Raw genomic sequence first — 25,432 nt, 5'->3', positions numbered from 1 at the left:
CAAGAATGATGGAAACCAGTGGCCATGATTATCCAGCCGAGATGCAGCATAGGGAGCTGGTTGCTGCTGGCTCCAGGTGAGGGCTTCTGAAGCTAATTGCATGTGGCTTTTATTAAGAAGATGATCACTCCCCCGCTCTTGCTCTCCTGGGTAGCTTCTTGGGCCTCTCAGCCCAGTGCCCCCTACTTTTGTAGGCTGGGTCATTTAACCTGTCTTCTCCTCCAATGGAATCCTGTCAAAGCAGGGCCTTGACCTCAGTCCCTGTAGCCTTTCTCCACATTTCCTCAGAAAGCCGGGAACAGCAGTAGCCCACATTCATAGACCCTTACCAAGTGCCTTCTCCCATCCTTCTCTCTCCTCTCCCCCAAATAGAATATATACAGACCAAGTGTTTTCCTTTCCTAGGTTCTTCCACTGGTTAGTTTTCCACAAGCCTGAACTCATAGCTCATGCCTTAAAAAGTCATTCATTCATTCAACATATTTTTTAATATAAACTCTGTGCTAATAAGCATTAGGAAAAGAGCATGAAGCACTAACCTTCTACCTGGTTTAATCCCATTGTCCTGTACATTTTTTTTTTTTTAAGTGTACAACTCAATCCATTGTCTTTTTTTTTTTTTTTTAATTTATTTATCTATTTATGGCTGTGTTGGGTCTTCGTTTCTGTGCGAGGGCTTTCTCTAGTTGCAGCAAGCGGGGACCACTCCTCATTGCGGTGCGCGGGCCCCTCATTATCGCGGCCTCCCTTGTTGCGGAGCACAGGCTCCAGACACGCAGGCTCAGTAATTGTGGCTCACGGGCCTAGTTGCTCCGCGGCATGTGGGATCCTCCCAGACCAGGGCCCGAACCCGTGTCCCCTGCATTGGCAGGCAGACTCCCAACCACTGCACCACCAGGGAAGCCCGTCCTGTACATTTTTATCAGAAAGTCTGATCCAGTTTCAGAAGTTTCTCTGAGGAGATATATAGGGCTTCAGGCTGGGAGGGAGTATGCTAGAGTCAGGATGTGCTCAGATTTAAGCCATAGGTTGAATCTTTCCCAGTACCATCTAGAAAGCTCCTGAGAAACCAGCCAGATCACAGTGCAACCTTTCCCCCATGCTCACGCCCATAAAAGTCAAGAACCCTTTCCCATTGCCCAAGAAAATAACAGGAATACTAAGATAACCTAAAATCATGACAGTGAAGTCGAGTTATAGGAGGTAGAAATATTTCCCTGAAGAAGACTTAAGGAGGCCATGGTGGCCGTACCCAAACCGACAAAGTGGCGGGAAATGCCATGTTAGGCTTTGCCTGTAGCAAAGGAAAAAAGATATGTTTTGTGAGGCCCCACAAACTAATGGATGGAAAGTACCTAGATATGGAGTTCTCTACTGCGTAAGGAAAATTGACAGGCAGAGCTGAGCCACCCCAGACAGTAGAGGCGTCCTGAGAACTCAGTTGGTGTTGAGACTGTACCCTGCAGACCCAGGGTTCCTAGGGGGAGAAGCCTCAGGAGCCACGCTGGGGCAAGTGGGGGCATCCAAGTGGACTTGGCCTCTGGCTTCTGCTTAAGCCGGAGCAACTGTTCCCCTTATCTGTGGGCTCCGTGCAGATTAAATTAGTTAAAAGGGTTCCAGCACCAAAACAAAAACAAACAAAGAAAAAAGGCACTGGGTTAGATAATCAGTCATCAAAATGCAGCAAAGGAGAAGTTACATTTATCAGAGGCCTGCCACGGGCCAGGTACTATGCTGGCCACTTGAGTCTCTCACGTAGCCACTTCTACATACACATTTGCTGTATGCCAGAGACCTGCCAATTGTTTTGTATACATGACCTCACTTAATCCTCACCAGCTTCCCACAAGGATCCTGCAAGGTAGGTGTGAGTACCATCACCGTATTAGAGATGTGGAAACTGAAATTCAGAGAGGTGAATTAACTTCCCCAAGGTCAGCTAACTAGTAAGTGGATTAGGTGAGGTCTAAATTCACATCTTTCTGGAGCAAAGCTGCTTCTTTCTGCCACACTGTGTGCCCCACTGTGAGCCAGAAGAGGAGTCAAACTCCAGATGGGGACTACTGTAAGAATTCAGTGAGACACTACATATAAAGTGCTGAGTACAGTGCCTGGCACACAGCAGCTGTTCCACAAACGGTAGTTACCTCATTCGGTTGGCAACATGTATTGACTCCTTCTGTGAGTAGGGCCCTATGCTAGGTGCTGGAGCTATAGCGATGAATAAAACATGGGCTTTGTCACTACGGACCTCATGTGTGGAGTAAGCAGACATAAACAGTCAGTTAAATAAGTGCTCTGGAGGTCCCGGGGCCAGGGCAACAGTCTCCTTAGACAATTTGGTATTTAAGCTGAGATCACTTAGAGGTAGGTGGGAATAGAGAAGACTTTCGTGCTGAGGGAGCAGTGTGAGCAAAAGGCCCAGAGGCAGGAATACCCATCCCTGAGGGGAAGTGATGAAACAGACCTAACAAACCCTCGGAGGCCAGCTTCCTTCTGCAGCCAGACTGACTGTGAGCTGGCCAGGCCGCTGGCCAGTGCTGTACCAGCAGGTATGTGTGCATCTCACCATCAGAGCCTTCCACCCCAGTGGACTCGAGTGCTGAGAGGGGCTGGGTGGACAGGGAGGAGGAGGCAGATATATGGCTGGAGTCGGCAGAGCCAGGTGATGTATGTGGCGCCTGAGGGAGCTGCATGATGACGCGCTGGATTCCAACCAGCAAGTGTTGCTCCGCTGGGATCGGCGCCGAATTATTGCTCCATATGAAACCCCAGAACTGATGGGAGCTTTCAGTTACAGACTGATAGCAACAGCCGAAATTGGATTGTTTGCTATTTATTTTTTTTAACTTCTGTCAAGGTCACTACCTTAACAGGAAAACACTGCCCAAGCAGCAGGTATTTTTCATCCACTCTCTCTGCAAGAGCAATCTGCAGCCACAACTTTTGTGACAGGGCCATACCTTGGCAGCTCGCTTTCTAGAAAGTTGTCAGTATTACAGGGGCCCTAGGGGAAAGAAGCCTCCTGAAGACCCAGGTCTTTCCATCCCACTTCAAGACCTGCTTCCTTCCCCCACCCTCCATCCCCTGGCCTCCATAAATGCTTTATCATCAGACCCACACACTCACCCCTCCTTGCCCAGTCTCCAGATAGTCCCACAGCTCCCACCTAGCCCAGTATTCCAGCTCCTTCAAGCCTCCTGTCTCCCAGAATTGTTCCGTGCTTTATGTATCCTTCCCTTCTCTGTACTCCTACACCACCCAGTCTAGCTGTTAATTTCTCTTTATATCTGTCATCAACTTCATTTTTGCAAATACTCACCAGATGCCTCCACTGTGCCAGGACCCGTGCTGGGAATAGCAGTGAGTAAAAGGCAGTGCCTACCCTCAGGGAGCTCATAATTGATTTGGAAGACAGAATCACGAACATGCAACAAACTGGTTTTCAAGTAATTTTTTTTAAGTGATAAGTACAAGGCTAGAAATAGGCACACATGCTTTGGAACCATGAGGGAAATGGCTAATTCTGCCTGAGTAGTATTTGTGTACAGACCCTGCCTCACCCCCCGTGCCCAACTTTGAGCTCCCTGAGAGCAAGGCCTGGCTCTCCTCTTCTCCCTCGCAGCAGGACCAAGCTCGGGCCTCCTCCATCTGCCTTTTCTGAAATGGGCCAAGCCGGAGGCCAGACACATGCCAGGCACTCAGCATCATCTAAACCTCCCAGGGGGCAGGGTATAATCCTCCTCCTTCCACCTGCCCCACCTTTCCATCATTGCATGCACAGGGCCAGGCACACAGCAATTGCTGAATAGTTGTGTTTAATTGAAATGCAGTATCATTGAAGTAGAGGGTGTTCGTAGCTCTGGTTTAAAAACCAAAATGGTTTTCAAGAGGATAAGTGGAAGACTTCCCTGGTGGTGCAGTGGTTAAGAATCAGCCTGCCAATGCAGGGGTCACAGGTTCGAGCCCTGGTCTGGGAAGATCCCACATGTCGTGGAACAACTAAGCCCATGCGCCACCACTACTGAGCCTGCGCTCTAGAGCCCGTGGACCACACTACTGAAGCCCACACGCCTAGAGCCCGTGCTCCGCAACAAGAGAAGCCACCGCAATGAGAAGCCCATGCACCGCAAAGAAGAGTAGCCCCCGCTCACCACAACTAAAAGAAAGCCCGCGCGCAGCAACAAGGACCCAACACAGCCAAAAATAAAATAAATAAATAAATAAATTTATAAAAAAAGAAAAAGAGGATAAGTGGAAAAGGAAAGGAACCTATATTTGTAAGCACTCAGTGCACATCAGCCATGATGCTAGGCACATTCTATATACATTATCATATTTAATCCCCAATTTACAGAGGAGAAAACTGGGGCAAAGTAACTTACTCCAGGTAATAAGCACCTCTTGTAAGTGATAGAGCTGAGATTCGAACCAAATCTTCTGTCAGACGCCAGAGTTAAGGGTTAATTTACTAGCAGTACTTACTAGCAGGGTGAGGCAGGACCCCTGAGCAGTGGCCACCCGAGGTAGGGAGATGAGGTGAGGCCTAAGTCGAGGGGCAGGGGAAGGACTGGGCCAGCCTCCAGTGGTCATGAGCCAGAGCTGTGCATCAGGACCCCCAGAGAAAAAAACCTGTGTTTTTCCCCCCTGGGTTGGGGGATAGAATGAAACTAGGATCCTCCTGGGCCCAGCACTCCTGAGCCACCTTCCCTCTCTCCCCACAGTACCAAGAGAAGCAGCGGAAACGTGAGGCCGAAGAACGGCGCCGCTTTCCCCTGGAGCAGCGGCTGAAGGAGCACATCATTGGCCAGGAGAGTGCCATCGCCACAGTAGGTGCTGGTGAGTATGTGAGATGCTGGCCCACACCAAAAAGGGCGAGGAGGCTCGCGGTCTGCCACAATGAGGTGTAGTCCTGCTGTCTCCATGCTGGGGAGAAGTGGCTAATAATACTACAACATAACATTTGTTGAGTACTTCCTATGTTCCAGGCAGTGTTCTAAGCTCTTTGCATATGTTGTGTCATTTAATCTTTACAGCAACCCTATGAGGTTGGTGCCATTAAATTCCTCTTTTACAGATGAGGAAGCTGAGACAGAGCACTTCAGTAATTTGCTCAAGGCTGCTTTCATATGCTTTGAATTTAACTCTGACCTTCATCTGGTCTACTGCCCCCACCCCACCCCCATTTTTCAGGTGGGGAAACTGAGACCCAGAGAGGAACAGGAGTTTGTCCATCACTAGTAATGTATCAGTTGAGCCAGAACTAGAACTTTTATCTTCTGTCTCCCAGCACAGGACTCTGCCACACTTCAGTATAATTTGTCAGCAGCTGGCTCAATTTTGGGGAAAACATTCTGAACAAGTCTTGAGTGCCTTCTTCTCCACCTCAGAAGTTCTTTATGTCCGATACTTTGACCCCTGGGAGCTAGACTGCCTGCTGGTGTAACTCCTAATCTTATGGCCCTCCTCCCCATGCAGATCCCACTAGAGAGATATATCAAACTGAGATTCTGCTCAGGATGGTGGCCTCACTATTGTTCCTCTACTCAGGTGCATGACTCCCTGAGGGTGACCTCAGACAGGTGAGGTAAGGTCAGTGGAACCCTATGCCTGGCTTAGACAAGGGGTATTCCCCAGGGCAGTGGTTCTCAAAGTGGTCTCTGGACCAGCAGCACCAGCATCCTCTGGGAACTTGTTAGAAATGTAGATCTGAGGCCTCAGCCTAGACCTATGGAATAAGAAGTTCTGGCAGAGGGCCCCAGAAATCTGTGAGTTTTGTTTTTTGGGGTTATTTTTTAATTTATTTATTTTTTTGGCCACGCCATGCAGCTTATGGGATCTTAGTTCTCCGACCAGGGATTGAACCCAGGCCCTCGGCAGTGAAAGCACAGAGTCCTAACCACTGAGCCCCCAGGGAATTCCCCAGAAATCTGTGTTTTAACAGGCCCTGCAGGCAATCTGATGCTCAGCTCAAGTTTAAAAACCTCTTTCTGGGACTTCCCTGGAGGTCCAGTGGTTAGGACTCTGCGCTTCCACTGCAGAGGGTGCAGGTTCAGTCCCCAGTCGGGGACTGGGATCCCACGTGCCACGTGGCTTGGCCAAAAAAAAAAAAAAGAAAATTAAAAACCTCTTCCCTATGATGTCGTGGTCAGTCCCACTCACATGTTGCACCTAGTGCTGCATCTAGTCCCACCAGATGCAGCCCAGCGACTGCCAACGCCAGCACCAGATTCTGCTTGCCGGTAAAAAGAGATATGAGTCTGAAATTGTGGTGCCCCTCTGGAACATTCTGGAGTGGCCTTGTCAGCCCTAGGAAACCTATTAGAGGAGTCATTGAACAATGAAAGCAGTCACCCCTGTGACACACCAAGCCCAGCCCAATCTCCATCATCCTTACACACCAGTGGGACTGTTAATTTCTCTTTATATCTGTCATCAACTTCGTTTTTGCAAGTATTCATCAGATGCCTCACACACCAGTAGGATCGTGAGCCCCTCATCAGGGGCCTGACTATCATTGAATAAGAGGAGCCCATAGGGAATTCCCTTGTGGCGCAGTGGGTAAGACTCCACGCTCCCAATGCAGGGGGCCCAGGTTCAATCCCTGGTCAGGGAACTAGAGCCCACATGCATGCTGCAACTAAGAATTCACATGCCACAACTAAGGAGCGCACTTGTCACAACTAAGGAGCCAGCAAGCTGCAACTAAGGAGCACACCTGCCACAACTAAGGAGTCCACATGCCGCAACTAAGGAGCTGGCGAGCTGCAACTAAGGAGCCCACCTGCCGCAACTAAGAGGACCCAGTACAACCAAAATAAATTAATTAATTTAAAAAAAAAAAAAGAGGAGCCCATAGACCAGAGCTGCCTCACCACCTAGAGGTCAGAAGGCTGCCTGCAGGCACACGCAGAAGCCAGGGAAAGCTTTTATGAATACACAAGTTCCTGCTACTCAGGCCCAGACTACACCAGGCGGCCTTTTTGGGTCTGGATACAGACAGCCACCCTCAGCCACCACCTTGGAGGTGGCAACACCCCACTATGTGTCTGAGGTAGAGGGGAAGGAGACCTGGGAGCTCTTGAGTTGAAGAAGAGAAGGAGGAGGAGCCCATGGGAGAGACAGATGACCTAGCAGAGATCTGAGAAAGCATATCCTGCTGGAGTCTCATGTCCACTTGGGCCAGAACTGCAGCTGCCATCATGATATTTTCCCCCCACTTCTTACACAGCCCTTTCCTAGCAGGTTGTCTGCTCCTCTTACCTTCTGCTACTCACTAGCTTCTCAAGCCCATAAGCTATGAAGCTCCCAGAAGTAGTTGGGGGGAGAGGGAGGATCAACCAGGGCTCAAATCGTAGGTGGGCCACTTACCAGCTGTGCAACTCAGGCTGATCATTCAGCTTCTTTGAGCGTCAGTTTCCTCATCTCTGTACCGGGGAACCAAATCCAGGACTGTCGGACTGTAAAGCACATGCTCCTTACAGTATGTACCAGATAGCACTAAATAAAATTTAGTCCCCTTCCTCAAGATGTTTACCACCTAGGGTTGGGTACTGTGCTCTATAGGTCAGGCCCACAGTTATTTCCTTCAACCTGGGACTTATCCCTAGTCCCAGCCCCAGACTGGCCTCTTCCCCTGGTCCTACAGCACCTTGTCTGTCCCTGCCCTTGGCCCAGAGCAGGAGTAGATGATTCCACTCCCCACCTCCTAGGAGCTGTCAGAATGTCTGCCCCGAGTGCTTCCTTCTACCCAAAGCTCCATTCTGTCACCCGAACTGCCTCAGATCTGGAGGCAGATCTTTGTCCTGTGGTATGTAGGTTGACCCTGGTATGGCTCCAGTGATGCTGGAAAAGATACAGAGGCCGTGGATGGCCTGGGCTGCGGGGTTGGTATGTTCTCTTCCATTTGTAAGGCAGTAACTGTGCACCCACCTTGCTAGAGGCCCTGCAGCCAGGGATCACACTGATAATAGATTGTGTTCGGCTACCAACTCAGGTGAAACATGAGGCACTCTTTGGGTTGGAATTCATGGCAGGTAAGCAGCAGCCAGTGCCTCAGGACCTCAAGACTGAAGTAGGTGCAGGAGAGGGAGGCGGATCTAGAGGGTAAGCCAGACCTCCCTGGGTCCTCTAGGCTAGTGTCAGACGTGTGCTGGGGGCTGGCTAGGTGGAGCCTGGCACCCCAGGGGTACCACGAGGATGCGCAGGCAGAGAAGTGCCGCAGAATGAATTGATTTGATAAATGGCCATTTATTACCCTCACGAATTGACTGAAACCAATTTCGGTCACATCAACCCCTGGTAAGTGCTGGGATATTGATTTGTGCAAAGTAATACAGTGAATTTATCAGTGTGATCCCCAGCTGCAGGGCTTCTAGCAAGGCTGGCGCACAGTTACCGCCTTACAAATGGAGGAGATAAAGCACCAGCCCCACAGCCCAGGCCCCCATGGCCTCTCTGGTCTTCTGGGGTCACTGGAGCCAAAGCAGGGCCAACCTACAGACCACAAGCCAGAGCACTGACATTGAAAGTGAGGCTCTCCATCCAGAATGCAGAGCCATTCTTGATCATGGGGAAGGGGAGGATGCCTGTTCTATTGGGCAGACCTCCTGGGAGCTCAGAGCCTCTGTGCCCCACCATCCTCAGAAACGCAAGCAGTTGTCTATTCAGCCCATTCAGAGCTAGACTCCGCCCCCCTCCTCCAACCCACCCGCCTCCTGTGTTCCTTTCTCAGTAAAGGCACTACCGTTCCCTGGTCTCCTAAATTGAAACTTAGGTGTTTCCTTGGTCCTTCCCTCCCCCTCACCCCTCACAGCCCATCAAGTTCTATCATTGTAACTCTCTATTCTTCTCCCCTCTGTTCCTGATACCACTGCCCCAGCTCAGGACCTCAGTATCTCCCACGTGAACCAAGCAGTGGCCTCCTCACTGGTGTCTCTGCCTCCTTTTCTTTCCCTATTATCACTTCTCCCCAGCTAGAGTCAGCTTTGTAAAGTGTAGGGGGAAAAAAAAAAACCTGTTTAAGATCTTTGAGTGGCTGCCCTAGCCTGGCATACAAGGCCCACCCCTGCTGCTCCCACTCCTCGGTTGCCCCCACCCGTCCCCACTTGGCACTGCACAAAACGGCTGCTTCTGCATGTGCTCTGTTGATCTCCTGCCTGCATTTGTTGATGCTGCCCTCTCTGCTTGTAATTCCCTTTCTTCTGGCCCCTTCCCCACCCCAGCCCTGCCCGTCTCCCACACTCGGGCTGGTTTTTACTTAGCCTAACTCAGTTCAGGAGCAATAGACTGTAGACTCCTGAGGGCAGAGACCATGACTGAATCATTTTTGTTTTCCCAGTTCCTGGCACAGCGCTCTGCTCGAAGTAGATGCTTAGTGAAGTTTGTCAAATTAATTATTTTGTTATGGCCCTTTGTCTATCTCTGTGATGTGCTCTGAGGAAAGAAGAGAAGCTGTAAGCCTGCTTTCTAGTTGTTCACAAGCATACTAGGAATGTGACTGTAGCAAAATAGTTAATTACAACACCCGTACTACTCAGCCTTTGACCCCTTTTCCCCAGACCTGCTCCAAGAAGCTTTTTCTGGGCAGCAGGTCATCCTGCACACCCTGTCGCTCCCTCTGACCAGGGGCCTGTCCCCAGAACCCATTGCATCTGGTCCCAGTTGACTCCAGCCCATGAACTCCCCCGGGAAGCTCTACCACCTTGACTGCTCTTCCAAGGTCTGGCCTGAATTCAGAATCTCAACATCAGCCATGTGCACACAGTAGGTGCACCATCCTGTCTCGTGCTCCACGTCCCTCTTTGACTAATCCAAAAATGTAATCTTCCTAAGCACTGCACCTTTCTGGACCCTCCCTTGGAGTCCTGTTTCTAATCTGAGAAATACATCCAGGTCATCCCTGAGTTGTAGAGAGGCAGTGACTGATTTAGAAAACTTCTTACAGTTCCACTTCCCCACCTCACCACTCCAGGTGTCCCTCCTGTGCGCCTGTTGTTCTTATTGTCTGGACTGCCCTGCCCTTCCACTCACCTGCCGGGACCCTCAACACCCAGGCCTCCTCCAGGAAGCCTTCCTTAGGCCTCCACCTGGGTGCAGGGCCCTTTCTCTGGGCTTCCTGTGGACATCTTTTTAAACTGAACTTACCACATGGCATCGGTTTGTATGTCTTTCTCCCTCCCAAGGTCAGGAACTACCTCTCATTCAGGTCTGTTTCCCCAGGGTTGGTACACAGGTGTGTAAAAGGTTGAACTCAAGTGAACTCAAATGAACAAAGTCTGAGACCTTCTTGACGTTCTGCCTCTCCTCAGCACAGATTCTGATCTCAGCCTCTTTCTGGAAGGGTGTCAGTCTTCCCTTCAGGGATCCCTTACCTCACAGCATGCACACAGTAACATATAATGGGTGGGCTCAACAAAAGCTGTTTTTTGCAATTTTAATACGTAACCCCTTAGTAGCAATAGTTTGTCTTCAGAATGACTAATCCTTACAGACTAAGAAGAGAACTCTCTCTCATCATCCACCAAACCCAAGGCACCAGTATCCATTCAGTCAGCAGACACTTCTTGAGCTGTGCTCCTCGAACCTATAAGCTTAGATAGGAAATTGCTAATAGACATTTAGATGACTCAGCCATGGAGTCCCTCTGAAGGACAGGTTTCCCTAGGAGGTGGCACAAGCGTGGAACAAACATGTTCCAGTTAGGTTAAAAAAATCTCTCCCACTGCATCACCAGAACTTATCAGGAAAGATGAGTCAGCCTGCCCAGACTCCCCCGGAACCTTGAGCTAGATGGAGGCAAAGGCCTGGCATGGGAGGAGGAGGCAGTACTTTTGTCTCACTTTGGTTTTGCACACACCAGGGCTTTCCTCCTGGAATGTCCCTTCATACCCAGACTGCCTGGCCATCTCCCCCTCATACTTCAGGCACAAATGGCTCTTCCCACACTTCTCCCAGTGCTCCCATCCCACTTGGAACCCACAGTTTTCATAGCAGCGTTCAACCAAAAGGCACAAACCTTGTTTTAGGCTTCTTTGTAGGTGCCCCAGCACTCAACACAGAGCTTTTTTGCTGAACAAATGGATATGGCTCCCTGGAGAGAGGTTAAGAAGAGAGTGGAAACCTTATTCACCCAAGGGTAGTAGTAGTAGTAACCAGTTGAAGCCATAAGAGACTCTTGGGTCCAGGCCTCACTCTTCTCTGTAAAATAGGAGTTGAAGTGTCTGTTCTTTTCCACTTGTGATTCCAGAAAAACCAAGAATTAATTCATTTAGTCAGCACACATTAAACCAGTGATGGGCAAGAGTCCCTTGGGAAATATAATGTCTAGCACATGCACCCACAGAATACACAGTTTGGGGCACACCTCCCCCTGATACGAGGGCACAGACAGATGAAACCTGTTCCACTGCCCCTCTTTGAGCCTCAGTCTCTTCTTCTGTAAAATGGAGGTAATGTCTGCTTCTCTGAATTATTGTAAGGATGAAAGAGAGATCTGTAAAATGGCAAAGCTAATGGCAGCTGCCACTACTGCTGCTATGATCACCATTATTTTTATTATTATTCCATTCTTTGAAACTTATAAAATACCATAGCCATTAACTCATTTTAATCTTCATGTGGGGCTGACTGAGCATGTATGGCTCTTCCCATTTTATAGATGAAGAAACCAAGCCTCTAAATCAGTAAGTGTTTTACTCAAAGTCAATCAACTAATAAGTGGCAGAGCCAGGACTCCAAACTCGGTCCTATAACTCCTGCCCTCTCCACCATACTGCCCCATAGATGAACATAGGAGTTAATGGAGCAGATGTGATGTGGTGGAGTAAACAGGAAAGAGTTGTTGCAGGTGAGACTTAGGATGGTCTGGTAGTGGTTGACATGGTCAGGAGAAGACGTTCTGGTAAGGGGAAGAACCCAGCAAGGAGGCCCTGGAGCTGGCTCAGCATGTGGAGAGGCTGCCAAGCCTGTTGGAGCTTTCAGAGATGGGACTGGCCAGAGAAGGGGCTGAGCTGCCTGCTCAGGGGACCTGACACCATCTCAAGCCCAGAGAGCAGGGGTCAGGATATGGTCAGGGGCAGGGGCCCCTGAGACCATGTATGGAATGGCTGAGCCAGCCAGACTGGAAGACTGCAGCAGGGTGGCTTTCCAGGTGAGGTGAGGGAATGAGGAGATGTTGTGGTAGGGGAGAGCCAACTCCTTTCTCTAAACTCCTGAAGCACCAGTTCATGCTCAGGAGCTAGCCAGAGCCAGGGTTAAAGCCCAGGTTCATTTATTTACCTGTGTAACCTTGAGCAGGTCACCTAACTTCTTTATATATATTTCCTCGTCTGTAAAATGGGAATCAAGTTACCTGCCTTGCCAGCCTCATGGGTTCATAACCAGCCTCAAATGAAGTTATGTCTACAGAAGTTCTTTACAGACTCTGAAGTGCTAGCAGAGGAAGTTGCTGCATTTGCTTGTCAACAGTGAGAGCACCCACCAGTACCTGTGGCCACATCCCAAATGGGCCTATCCAGGTCTCTGTCTGCCCCAGCCTCTGCCCCAGCCTGACAGAACCCTAAGGCGCCCAGCCTTGGTCCTCAGCCACCCTGCTAACCACACACCCCAGGGCCCGCCTTCCCCAGTCTTTCCTAGCTGCTTCCATTTTTCATTCTGTCGGACGCCATCTGCTTGGCCATTTTTCTCTTCAGATATTATTAGAAATATCCAGAGTTGTAATTGTTTAATGGTTGGCATTTTGCCTGTTTCACGGGGAGCCCAGATTAAGCCCACCCCAGACTCATGCCCTGGGTCTGGCAGAATTGACCAGGGACAGCTGTGCAGTGGAGTCTGCTTGGCATTATAAAGAGCCCTCTCCCAGGTGCATTATTAGAAAAGAAGGGGGAAAAGATGGCCCCTGGCGTAATCCAATTCCGCATTCTCCATGGTGTTTTTGAACTGCATAGCCCAGAGGCATGCAGCTCTTGGTGGGCTGGGAAGCTTCCTGAAAGAGAAGTCAAGATCAGAACCTCAGGTTCATGACACCTGGGGAACCCTGGTCCCCCAGGCCACCTGTCTGAGTGATGCCTGGATACTTTTGCCTCCCCAAATACCCCCATGAAGCCTGAATCCAGTTTTTGCTCAGCTTCTTTCCAACGTAGATTCTCAACTTAGCCAACTTTTGGAAGAGTGTGACTCCTTTCATATGACCCCTTCTCTCACCCTGGCCTCAACACACATCCACACATAATGTTCACAGAAGTCTAGCCTTTGCCATTTTACAGTATCTCCACCTCCCCAAATACCCCCACCCACGGGGTCTTGTTTCTGTCAGGACACTGGGGGTTCCCTCTCACCAGGCTGGGACTTCTCCATCTTCATCCCCAGCCTTCAGATACCTATGAGGCCTGTGGATTCCCATCATGTCCAGGCCTTCCAGAGGACCAAGCCAGTCAGTTTAGAGATGATCTGAGACCTAGCCCAAGGGAGAGGTTAGACTGAGTGTTTTCTCAGGCCCCTCTCAGGAGTCTCAGGGAGTATCTCCCGGGCAGACAGAGTGGCTAGTCTGGTGTCCATGAGGTTGCACAGTTTCTGTTTCTGCTGAGGCCAGAACTAGAAAGTATCTTAGGTAGAAGCATTAGAGATTGAGGTGAGAAAGCCCACAGTGTGGACCTGAACTCCTAAGACAGGAATTCGAGACCTCTTTGATCTGATCCCACCCACAAGTACTCATGTTCATTCCTGTCTCTCCACCTCTGTCATGCTGCCGCTTTTGCCCCCTCCAGACCCCACCCAGTCTCTGTGATCTGTCATCAGTCCCACTTCTTCCAAAAGCCTTCCCTGATCTCTCCAGCTGCTTTTTTGAAACCCAACCACACAGATTATACCACACAGTATAGCATTTAGGATCTTTGCACCTCAAGAATGGACGATGCTTCCCTAAGACTGTCAACTCTTCCTCCATTGACTTGGTTTCCAAGCCTTGTCCTCTGACATATATCCTTTTGCTCATCTCCCCTCAACACTCTGGGGACCAGACCATATATGCTGTTCCATCTGCAGGATGACCTTGACATTGCACAATGGTCTCTCCCCTTCCTTCTTCTGACAGCCATGTTTCCATTTAACGCAACCCAAATTGATACTAGCTTTTGTAAGTAGCCATATGTGACAAAAAAAGAAGACAGGTTTAGAGATGCAACTCTACCATCTCCACCAGTCAGCTGGTAATCTACTAGTTGTGTGACTTGGGCAGATCTCTTTATCTCTTGTTTCAGTTTCCTGTTCAGTATGATGGAATTGAAAATAATATTTTCCACTCAGGGTATGGGTCTTGAGTAATAAAATGTTGGCCATTTTTCCATTGGGCCTAGCAGACAGCATGTTTAATAAATGATTCTTCTGATGGTTCTGGCTCATTCTGTTCCTACTCTTATACTTGAGTGATGCTTCTGAGCCTGACTCCCCCACTCTGTGGTTGGGCATTTAATTTCCTCATCTTGCACATAGAACCCTTGAAGAGGAGAGGTCAGCACTCACTCTAGCAGAGCTGAGCCCCGGGGAACCTAGTACATGTTTATTCCCCTCCCCCCACCTCTGCCCAGTGGAGACCATGTTGGTGGAGGTGCTAACCAAGTGGCTCACCCTTCCGTGCCCTGAGCTCCACACTACCCTTCACTGGCTTCCAGAAAGTTCATTTGACTGTATTTCCTAACAGCAGACGAGACCTTAGTTCCCCCAAATGGGAAAGAGTTCAGAGCTCACACCCCAGATCCCCAAGGGCCTGCCATGGGCTTCTGCCTCTCCCATTTGCATAGGGGCAGGCTCAGACTCCCACCAGTGGTGAGTAGATGGGTTACCAGTGGAGAGCTAAAGTTCCTCTCGAATTCTCCTTCACCAGCCCCCCACCCCCTTCACCTCCATTCACCATCCACCCGCCTTTCAGTTTCCTTGGCAACGCTGAGTGCTCATCCTGGAAAACTTTATCCGAAATCTGCTCTGGGCAGCTTTCCAAATCCATGCTAACCTGATTAGGTGTCTCTAGGGGCCTTGCCAGCTAATCAGATTAGGCAGCACTAATGGTAGTGAGGACTTTGAGTGGGCGCAGAGCAGTAAAACATATTGTATACTTAGTGATAATTATCCTGCCTTTTGTGTCATTGATTTATCTGCCTCCCTCCCTGTCCTCCCTTCTTATGTGTTTGGCCATAGCCATCCGGAGGAAGGAGAATGGCTGGTACGACGAAGAACACCCTCTGGTCTTCCTCTTCCTGGGATCATCTGGAATAGGTAACTGGGAGTAGATCAGCCTGTGGGGAAGGAGAGCTGGGGGAGCCCCAGCTGCTATGGGCCAGAGTCACACGACCCACCTCTCGTTCAAATCTAGCTCCCAAAACAACTGCCTCCAAATTACAGAGCCAGCAAGAGGATCATCTGTCACATTAGGAACAGCTGGAATTATGCCCCTTCCTCTGGAAGCTGTGGTGCAGGGCCTACTTCACCTGGAAGGCCAGGCCCTTGGGGTCCTGTGAGTCCTGGTCCAGCCACTCTGCAACCCCAGAGGCTGCCCTTTAGGAATTGAACCACCTCCACTGCCCAGTGCACCAGCCTTATCTAGTGTAGCCTGGGACATAACCCTCTAGGAAGCTAAAGAAAGCCCCTGATGGCCAGCACAGTGCTAAGTGCATAGCAAAATTGGTTGCGGTGAAATGGGTTGGGGATTTTTATAGCCATTTGGGCTGGATTATCTGAGGCATTCTCACTCCCTCACTCTCTGCCCTCACAGATACTTCCCACTGCCACCACCACACCACCACCACCTCCCGTTGTCTTTTTTTTTTTTCCTCTCCCATTGTCTTGATAGGGAATTTCATGCATCTGTTGCCTCCTCTTCCCCTCTCAGCATCTTCATGGGTGCTCCCTCAGATGTAGGGTCCCAAAGGGTTACCATCACCTCACATGATACTATAGAACTTGACCCATACCAGATGGTGACTTCCAAAGGCTTGACCATCATGCCAAATGGCCCTTCAGAGCCAACACTTCAGTATTATCATTCCTTCTTTATGTTACAAAGCAAGGCTGTGAAGCCAAGGAGAGGTGCTTTTTATCCTCTCCCAGCCTCTATTTGGCCCGTGGCTCCAGGGCCTGGCTGGATGGCAAGACCGTGGGTGTCCAGAGAGATACAGTGCAGTGAGCCAGGAAGTCAGGGTGCTTCTAGGAGAGGCAAGGTTTATGCTGGGCTTCAAAGGACAGGGTGGCTCTGGATTGTAAGAGTCAACCTCTCACTCTTAGGATGCTCCTGTAGAGAAAAGGCTTCAGTCCCCATCCACAGAAAAATCAAGATGCAATGCAGACTTTGATTCTGGTCCCAGCTTTACCATTAATTCCCTTGGTGACTTTGAGAGAGTCACTCACCCTCTCTGAGCCTTAACATTCCCAGCCATAACATACATTATTTCCAGCATCCATGCATTTCTAATATTCTTTTATCACAGGAGATAGTCATCTGGTCCTAACCCAACACTTCTCTTTTCCTTCTTACTAGGAAAAACAGAACTGGCCAAGCAGACAGCCAAATATATGCACAAAGATGCCAAAAAGGTAAGGGCTGGGATCTACGCCCGATCGGCAGGCCATGGAGAGCTCACCACTCCTGCTAGCCCAAAAAATCCTAGGCTCCCTGAATCTGGCAATAGCCAATCAAAAAGATGGGCCCTGGCCCAGGAAGCAGGCCTCATCTGTGGCCCCAACTTGGCCACCAATTGCTCCAGGAATTTGGGCAAGTTATTCAACCTCTTTGTGCCTCAATTTCTTCATCTGTGAAATAGGATGAATAATCCTTGCCCTGCCTGGCTCTTGAGGCACTTGGAAGAACCCAGTGAGATTCATTTATACAACATTTCTAAGCATCTACTCTGTGCCGGGTATTGTACTAGATCCTGATAATACAGCATTCATTAAGACACTCCCCTGCCCTGAGGAGCTCAGTCTTGAGGGGGAGACAGCTTTAGAAACCTATCACTACTGTCCAGTGCCATCAAGGCCATGCTAGAGGGAGTCTCAGACCTGTAGGAGAAAAGTAGAAATAAGAGGATTTGCTTTTCTCCATTCTACATGAGCTTTTAAACATGATTTCTTAATGCCCTAAGCTATGAGGTGGTCACAGTCCCCTTTTTCCCATGACCCAGAGGCCTGGATTCTCCATAGGACAGGGCTGTGCCCATCCCCTTGTTCAGACTCTGGCTTTCCAAGACCTGCTCAGTTTGACTTTCTAGACTGACAGGAAATACTTTCGCACAGAGAGAAATGTCAGAGCAGTCCTTGGAGATTGCAGAAACATTTCAACTTAAAGCCACACATTCTTCTTCCTACTGGCCTTCCCAGTGTGGAGGCATCGCAGGTTGCCCACGACCCTGGATGCCCTTGCCTACTTTCTGTGGAAAGCCTCCCCAGCTGAGGTGATGAGGAATTGCCCAGGCCTCCGCCAGCCAAACTGTCAGCAACCGAGTCCTGGCCACCTCCTATCCTGCTTTTGCCTAGCTCCCCCTTCACCACCTCCCTGAGGGCCTGACAGCCACAGAAACAAGGTAGCTCAGGCTGTGTCCTTCTGAGCCGCATTCATAGCACCCTTCTACTGACTCTGCCAGTAGCTGTCCGTGAGCTGTCTCAAAAGCTAGAGCAGACCCACTCAACAGGCAGGCAGGCAGGCAAGAAGCAGCGCATGGCATGCTAATATGCTCCAACCGAAATAGCATTTTTAAGACAATTCATCAGGTTGGCAGCGATTGAAACAATTAGCACTCTGGAGAGGGCCATAAACTAGCAAGACTATTAGGGAAGATGCAGTTACGGGCAGGAACCACCTGATTAGGGATGAAGAATTCCGAGTGGTTTAATTTTAATACTGTCAGAAAGGTTAATATTTAATTACAAATCATAATCTCCTTATCCAAGCTGTCTTAATATGTCTTCATACACAGTGGAAGTAGAAGGAAAGTATCTGCTGACTTGCTGGTGTAGAAAGGAGAAGGGGCTTGATAAAAGACTGATGGTGCAAGTCATTTTTCAGTTGGAGCATCTAAACAAGAGACAGATTTCCACCAGTGCAGGGTGTCCTGAAAGCTGATGATGGCATCCTTCAGTACATGCCTCACCTAGGAGACGGAGTTAACACCGTCACCGCTTGGAGGCAGTGGTCTGGGTGATCCAGGCTCTGGAGTCAGCCATTCCTTGGCGCAGGTTCTACTGGTCCTAGATGGGTTGCTTTACCCCTCTAAGTTTCAGCTCTTGCCTCAAAGTGAAGCTAATCAGTCCTGTGTCTAAGGTTGTCATGAGCATCAAGTGAGATACTATGAATCACAGAGAACACAGGCTCTAGCACCCAGTAAGTGCCTTATCCCTTGTCTTACATTTATTCATCACGCCGTACTTTCCACAGCAGTACTCCCATCCATTGTCTTATTTGATCCTATAAGGAAGATAGCATAAATGCTAAATTAGACCCACTTTTTAGATGAGAAAACTGAGACCCTACAGCGTTAAGGGTCCAAAGTCACCTGGTAGGGGAAGAAGTAAAATCAGAATCCAGTCTCTCAACTCTTCTCTCAAAACTGTTGTTCTTGGCCACAAGAAGAGGCTAGATTATAAACTTGTCCATTTGTCCCCATGTCACATAGGGAGATGAGAGGCGTGAGAAGCCCAATATAACCATGTATTTTATTTTTAAATCATAGTTGTTGCTTCTATAAAACTTCTACCTTCACCAGCCCTGAGGACCAACTCATTACAGCATCTATGTCTAGCATAGATGTTCTCTGGCCATGTAACAGGCATGTTTGAGACGTGCCTTCAAAATCTGAGGGTTCTGGACTGTAAGCTGTCTAACCAGGGTACCTGACGTCGCCAGGACCCACAGAGTGATGTGTGGGAAGTGTCATGTACAGGGCCCAGTGTAAGGGAAGACTGAGCACTGACCTGGGAGTCGGTGACTTGAATTCGAGTTCTGGCTCTCTGATCCTTAGTTTCCTCATTTGTAAAGAGTCACAGTACCTCCAGACCTGGCTGCCTCACAAGGACTTGTTTGCACATTTTTATAATTTCTTTTTTATTATTATTAATTTATTTATTTTTGGCTGTGTTGGGTCTTCATTGCTGTGCGCGGGGGCTACTCTTTGTTGCAGTGCTTGGGCTTCTCATTGCAGTGGCTTCTCTTGTTGCAGAGCACAGGCTCTAGGCATGCGGGCTTCAGTAGTTGTGGCACCCGGGCTCAGTAGTTGCAGCTCGCAGGCTCAGTAGTTGTGGCATATGGGCTCAGTTGCTCCATGGCATGTGAGATCTTCCCAGACCAGGGCTCAAACCTATGTCCCCTGCCTTGGCAGGTGGATTCTTAACCACTGTGCCACCAAGGAAGTCCTATAATTTCTTTACCAGACTTGTGAGCTTATTTTTTTTCTCTCATTAACCTCTACTATTTCTCCCAAATTGAGCAGCTTTGTTAACTCCCATTATTAGGGTTAATAATCCTTGAGAAAAAACCTTAATGGCATTCTGTGATTTCATCCTGAAGTAGGGTGGTGAAGCCCTAAAGACTGCAGTTATAGTGGCAGTATGATGACGGGATCAAGAGCAGGGCTCTGAGTCCAACACTAAACTACTCTGTGGAGTTGGCTGAGATCTCTGTTTACATCAGTTTTCTCATCTGTAAAATGGATTCAATAATGGTGCCTGTCTCATTGGATTATTATGAAGGTTAAGTGAGATAATGATGTAAAATGCTAAACACCATTCTTGGCACATAGTAAGCAATCAGTACATGTTAGATATAATTGTTATTATTGTTGCCTCACTTCTAGATAACCCTAAGGTAAGATCATTTGAAAACCAAAATTATTCCAGCCAAGAAAATCAAGCCCTTAGACTTGTTGAGAGTTACTCAGCAAATCAGTAGAAGGACTAGGATAAGAACCCAGGTAATTTGACATAAGCGTAAGTGAGCACTGAAGTTATACTCCCTGTTACCTTGGGACATTGATTGACACTGGTTCTGGACACAAAGCTCAGAACCCTTCAAATGAAGATGCTAAGAGCCCAGCTGATTGATGGAGTGGGAAATATGAGACAGGGGAGTATAGTGGCTAAGAGCACAGGCTTGGAGCCGGATTGTCAAGCTTGAGTGACCTTGGAAAAGTTACTTTAATCTGTGGCTCGGTTTTCTCATCTGTAAGGTGGGAATGATAATAGTACTTTTACCTCATAGACTTATACACATTCTAAGCCCTTTATAGCTTGCTTATTTAGAACATCGCCAGACACATAGTAAGCGCCCAGTGAGTGTCACCTATTATCCAGATACCCATCTCGTGGCTTCCAGCCCATTGCTCCCTCTGGGCAGCACTCCCAGCTTCCCCATGTCTATCTTCCCACGCTTCCTGAAGCCAGTGTTTCTCTTGGCCGAGCTGCCTGGGTCCCTCTGAAGATGCTTGCTGGCTAATGCTCCATGTCCTCTGATAACAGTGATCACCCCCTCATGACCTTAAGATCTTCTCCAAGGCCTTTCCCACCTCTTGGATTAGGTCCTCTCCTCAGGCCATAACATAAAGGAGAAACAGTGAGAGGGCATAAGGGCCTGAGTATATAGGAAGAAACTGCAGCTCCAGAAGGGAAGGGAGCCAAGGCCACACAGATAGTGGAGAACTGGGGCTGGAAGCCAAGCCTGGGGCTCTTTCTGCCACCCTGTACCTCACGTACAGAGTGACAGGACAGAGAAAAAAATAGAATACATCACAGACTGAATTTCTGGCCAGCAACCGAACTAGAGTATGGCCTGGATTTCGGACATAGCTACCTCCCTCTCAGGGTCTTGGCGCGCCCTCCCTCATCCCCAGCTCTCAGGAGAAGCATAGGCAGTGGGTGCGTTCTCTTAGATGGAAGCATGTGCCAGTAGGAGAGGAGCCTGAGGAGTCTCTGGGGAACCCTGATCTGGGTGGAGAGACAGGGCCTCTGAATGCCCTTATAATGCCCTAAATCCCTAAATTCCTCATGAAAAGAAGTGGGCATTCTGCTTGTGTTAACTCGCAAATCCCACTCCAGAGGGTGTGCTCTTCCCCTGGGGCTAATTATGGTCGGGCCTCACCCCAGGGGGCCGGTTCCCTGGAAATCAGCCCTAGGCCCAACCATGGAGAGAGAAGGGCTGCAAGCTATATTCTGGATAGCTCTTAAATGAAGTGAAAACATGTAAATAAATGAGAAAGATTTATTAGTTTAAAAGAAAAGTAGGGACTTCCCTGATGGCGCAGTGGTTAAGAATCCGCCTGCCAATGCAGGGGACACGGGTTCGATCCCTGGCCTGGGAAGATCCCACATGCCACGGAGCAACTAAGCCCGTGCACCACAACTACTGAGCCTGCACTCTAGAGCCCGCGAGCCACAACTACTGAAGCCCACACGCCTAGAGCCCATGCTCCACAACAAGCCACCGCAATGAGAAACCTGCGCACCGCAACAGAGGTAGCCCCTGCTCGCCGCAACTAGAGAAAGCCTGCGCACAGCAACGAAGATCCAACGCAGCCAAAAATAAATAAAATAAAATAAATTTATTAAAAAAAAAACTGTGATTAAAAAAAATTTTTTTTAATGAATAATATAAAAATAATTGGTGCAGCCACTGTGGAGAATAGCGTGGAGGTTCCTTAAAAAACTAAAAATAGAGTTACCGTATGTCGCAGCAATCCCACACCTGGGCATATGTCCGGAACAGATGAAAACTCCAATTCGAAAAGATACATGCAGCCCAGTGATCATTGCAGCACTATTTACAATAGCCAAGACATGGAAACAACCTAAATGTCCATCGACAGAGGAATGGATAAAGAAGATGTGGTACATATATACAATGGAATACTACTCGGCCATAAAAAAGAATGAAATAATGCCATTTGCAGCAACATGGATGGACCTAGAGATTATCATACTAAGTGAAGTAAGTCAGACAGAGAAAGACAAATATTGTATGATATCACTTATATGTGGACACTAAAAAAATGATACAAATGAACTTATTTACGAAACAGAAATAGACTCTCAGATGTAGAAAACAAACTCATGGTTACCAAAGGGGGAAGGGGGAGAGGATAAGTTAGTAGTTTGGGATTAACAGATACACACTACTATATATAAAAAAGGTAAGTAACAGGGACCTACTGTATAGCACAGGGAACTGTATTCAATATCTTGCAATAATCTATAATGGAAAAGAATCTGAAAAAGAATATATATATGTATATATGTGGGTGTATGTATGTATAACTGAATCACTTTGCTGTACACCTGAAACTAACACAACTTTGTAAATCAACTATACCTAAAAAAAAGAAAAAGGGGCATGTGCCCACATAGACTTGCAAAGTTGAGGGCACCGTGGAACTGTCTGGGTGCTTGTTGCTCCCCTCCATCTCATCATGATCCCACGCTGATGGTGACTGACTTTGTCCATGTCAGCCTGCACCACTTGGGTGCTTCTGGAGAACAGAAACATAGCTCCAGTGCTTGACACAGGATGCCCTCAGGAAATGTGGGATGAGTGGATGATGTGGTGATCAGACCCAGTAGAAGCCTGAAAAAAGAGACATTCCAAGCCAGATTTAAGGCAGGAACGCGACTTGGGTTTATTAAGGTAGGGCATGAGGGAATCGTGGGGGATGAGTGGACAGAAAAAGGAGGCAAGGAGCCAGAAAAAACTATATCATGAAAATGGGATAGAAAATCTTGGCTTGGTGTGGCTTAAAAGCCAGAATATATTTGAGATCTCTCCTCCTTAATCCTTCCCCCTGCCTTCTTCAAATGGACTCCTGCTTGTTTCCACACAGGGTTTCATCAGGCTAGACATGTCTGAGTTCCAGGAGCGGCATGAGGTGAGTGCGAGTCCTTGGTGAAGTGTGGTTTGGAGAGCCTGTCAACAGGACTCTGCCTGGCTATTTTGATGTGACTTGTCGTTTAGGTCTGAGATAATTCCAGCAGCCTTGGGATTTGTCCTTTGCGGGGGGCATATGTACACAGCAGGGTCACTGATCTGTTTTGCATACGATTTGCTCTGAAGAATAAACACAGAAAAGATAATCTGCTCTCCCATCACGGCAGGATTCCTTCCACTCAAAGAGACAACCTAATTGTCCTTGTTGAGACAGGCAATCTTAACAGTATATAAAGCCATCTTACCGTTGCATGCCCCATATTGAAAACTAAAAATATAGAAAGGCCTTCCTAACTTATTTCCTTCCTTCCACCAGGTGGCCAAGTTTATTGGGTCCCCACCAGGCTACATTGGCCATGAAGAGGGTGGCCAGCTGACCAAGAAGCTGAAGCAGTGCCCCAACGCTGTGGTGCTCTTCGATGAGGTGGACAAAGCCCATCCAGATGTGCTCACCATCATGCTGCAGCTGTTTGATGAGGTGCAAGTCAGCTTGGGCCAGGATGGAGTTGGGGACACCTGTAGGTATGGGGGTCCTGTGAACAGCAGGATCCAGGGGCCCAGAATTGATCATTCCTCAAGTTGCTGCTTCCTCGTGTGTACGTTCAGTCACTTAGCAGGTATGGCTTCACCCCTTCTCTGGACCAGGGCCCAGACTGGGCACCCAAGGAAGACCAGCACTGCCCAAGAGTTGAAATGTTGTGACTGCCCAGACTACCTTCAAAAGAGACAGAATGGGACAGAGGTGCCAAGGGAGAGAGAGAGATCTGAATTTTTAGTTCTAGCTCTGCTCCATCTCTAGGCATCAGGGACCTCATGTGACAAACAAGGAGGCTGGATCCAGTAAGCTCCAAGAACCTTTCTGGCTCAGACAGCTCCTGCTCCTCCCTGTGTCAACCATCATTTTCACCAGTTCTTTAAAATGCTAATAACGTTGCTGCTGTCTGTGATGATGACCATGATGATGGAATGGTGGTGCCCTGGTTCATGGAACCCTCTTCTCCTGAGGAGCTCCAGGCTGGTCACAAGCAAGGACAGTCTCCCTCTTAACTGGTGAAATGAGCTCTAAATGAGAACAACTTCCTCTTTTTCAGCACAGTCTATGTAATAGGCCTGTGCTAAAGATTTTACAGACGTTCTTGCTAATCATCACAATAGCCAGGCAAGGTACAAATCATTTGTTACAGATGAAGAAACTGAGGTTCAGCGAGGTTATAAATGACTTGCCCAAGGCCACAGACCTACTGTGTGGAAGAGCCAGAAATGGGCTGCAGATACATCTGGTCCCAGAGCCCCAGTTCTCCCCATCTGTACCAGTCCTTATCTTGAGCAGGGGAGGGAGAGCTTACGATCGTGGGAGGGGCTGCCATCCACCTTTTCCAGGGGTCCTGCAGAACTGGGGATGAGGCCTCCCATCTGCTCCCATGCAGGGACTATATTAGCCAGCACATGGCCGGATGGAGTCCAGCCCACCTTTCCACTTAGTCCCCTCCAGCCCTGGGAAAATGGAAAGAGGTTTGCTTCCCATGTCAAAGTGCACTAACAAGATGCAGGAATGGATACCCCTTGACCAAATAGCACATCAGGTACCAAGCCAGGAAGAACCAGATCCAAATGTCCCCACAGCTGCCCACTGCCTTTCCCACCTGGCCCAGCATCCTTGCCCCGGCCCCAGTTTGTTGCTGTCTTCCTAGGCTCTCATCTGCTCCCTGTCTCGAGACCCACCCCCCACCCCCACTGAGGAATGAAGGCCAAGCCTTCAAAGGTTACATATTCTGTTTCCCGCACCTGTGCTCTGAGACCACCCCCACCCCCACCCCCCCTGCTGCCTTCTAGCCTCTTGATGGGATTCAGGTACACAGCTGTGGACCAGACCCAAACCTGCCCTCTGGGAACTCCCTGCCTAGTAGACAGTAGAAAGGAGATGTGATAAAGTTGACATTTTTGTACTTTGTGTGCAAGGCGCTGTTATTGCATGTATGAACTCCTTTAATCCTCCCAACAACCCTATGAAGATGGTTATTATTACTGACTCCATGTAACCAATGTAGAAACTGAAGTAAAGTGAGACAATTAATTCACCCATGGTCACACAGTTGGGGAGAGGAAATCCAGGATTTGAACCCAGGCAATCCAGTTCCAGAGCCTGCAGCTTAAATAGTAACTACCATGCAGGCAAGGCCAAAAGCGAACAGTAGATCTGGAGTGAAGCATTCACAGGAAGGGAAAGCCCAGCTTAGGGAAGGTGAGCACAGCAGCCTGTTCAGCCTCTCACTTCCCTGGAGAGGTTCCTGGTCCAGAAAGAGGGAAGGCAACTGCTGACTGAAATACAACCAGCCCCACCTGGAAAATGCTTACCACCCCTGTGTGTAAGCCCTGTCCACCCCTCCCCTGCTGCTGTCACTCCACTGACTACCTTTGGGAGTTGATAATAACTCCTTCCTACAGCTCCCAACAACCTACTACAGTTTCTGATGTTTATGC

At 48.8% G+C, this 25,432-nt stretch overlaps 1 protein-coding gene across 4 annotated transcripts in view; it reads left to right on the top strand.

The window, feature by feature from the left end:
- The window catches only part of CLPB (ClpB family mitochondrial disaggregase), a 146,320-nt gene that overhangs the window by 114,889 nt on the left and 5,999 nt on the right, over positions 1–25,432 (top strand). For 3 of the 4 annotated variants that reach the window (XM_082340327.1, XM_082340326.1, XM_082340328.1), the window contains exons 7-11: positions 4,725–4,839; positions 15,193–15,270; positions 16,529–16,584; positions 22,848–22,892; positions 23,268–23,429. In XM_082340327.1, the coding sequence (XP_082196453.1) occupies positions 4,725–4,839; positions 15,193–15,270; positions 16,529–16,584; positions 22,848–22,892; positions 23,268–23,429 (456 nt within the window). The remainder of the gene's footprint in view (positions 1–4,724; positions 4,840–15,192; positions 15,271–16,528; positions 16,585–22,847; positions 22,893–23,267; positions 23,430–25,432) is intronic. The other variant, XM_082340329.1, reaches the window with a different exon arrangement.

Source organism: Balaenoptera borealis, assembly GCF_965194805.1.
Source record: "Balaenoptera borealis genome assembly, chromosome: 11".
Classification (NCBI taxonomy): domain Eukaryota; kingdom Metazoa; phylum Chordata; class Mammalia; order Artiodactyla; family Balaenopteridae; genus Balaenoptera; species Balaenoptera borealis.
This window is presented reverse-complemented; position numbering and strand designations above follow the sequence as displayed.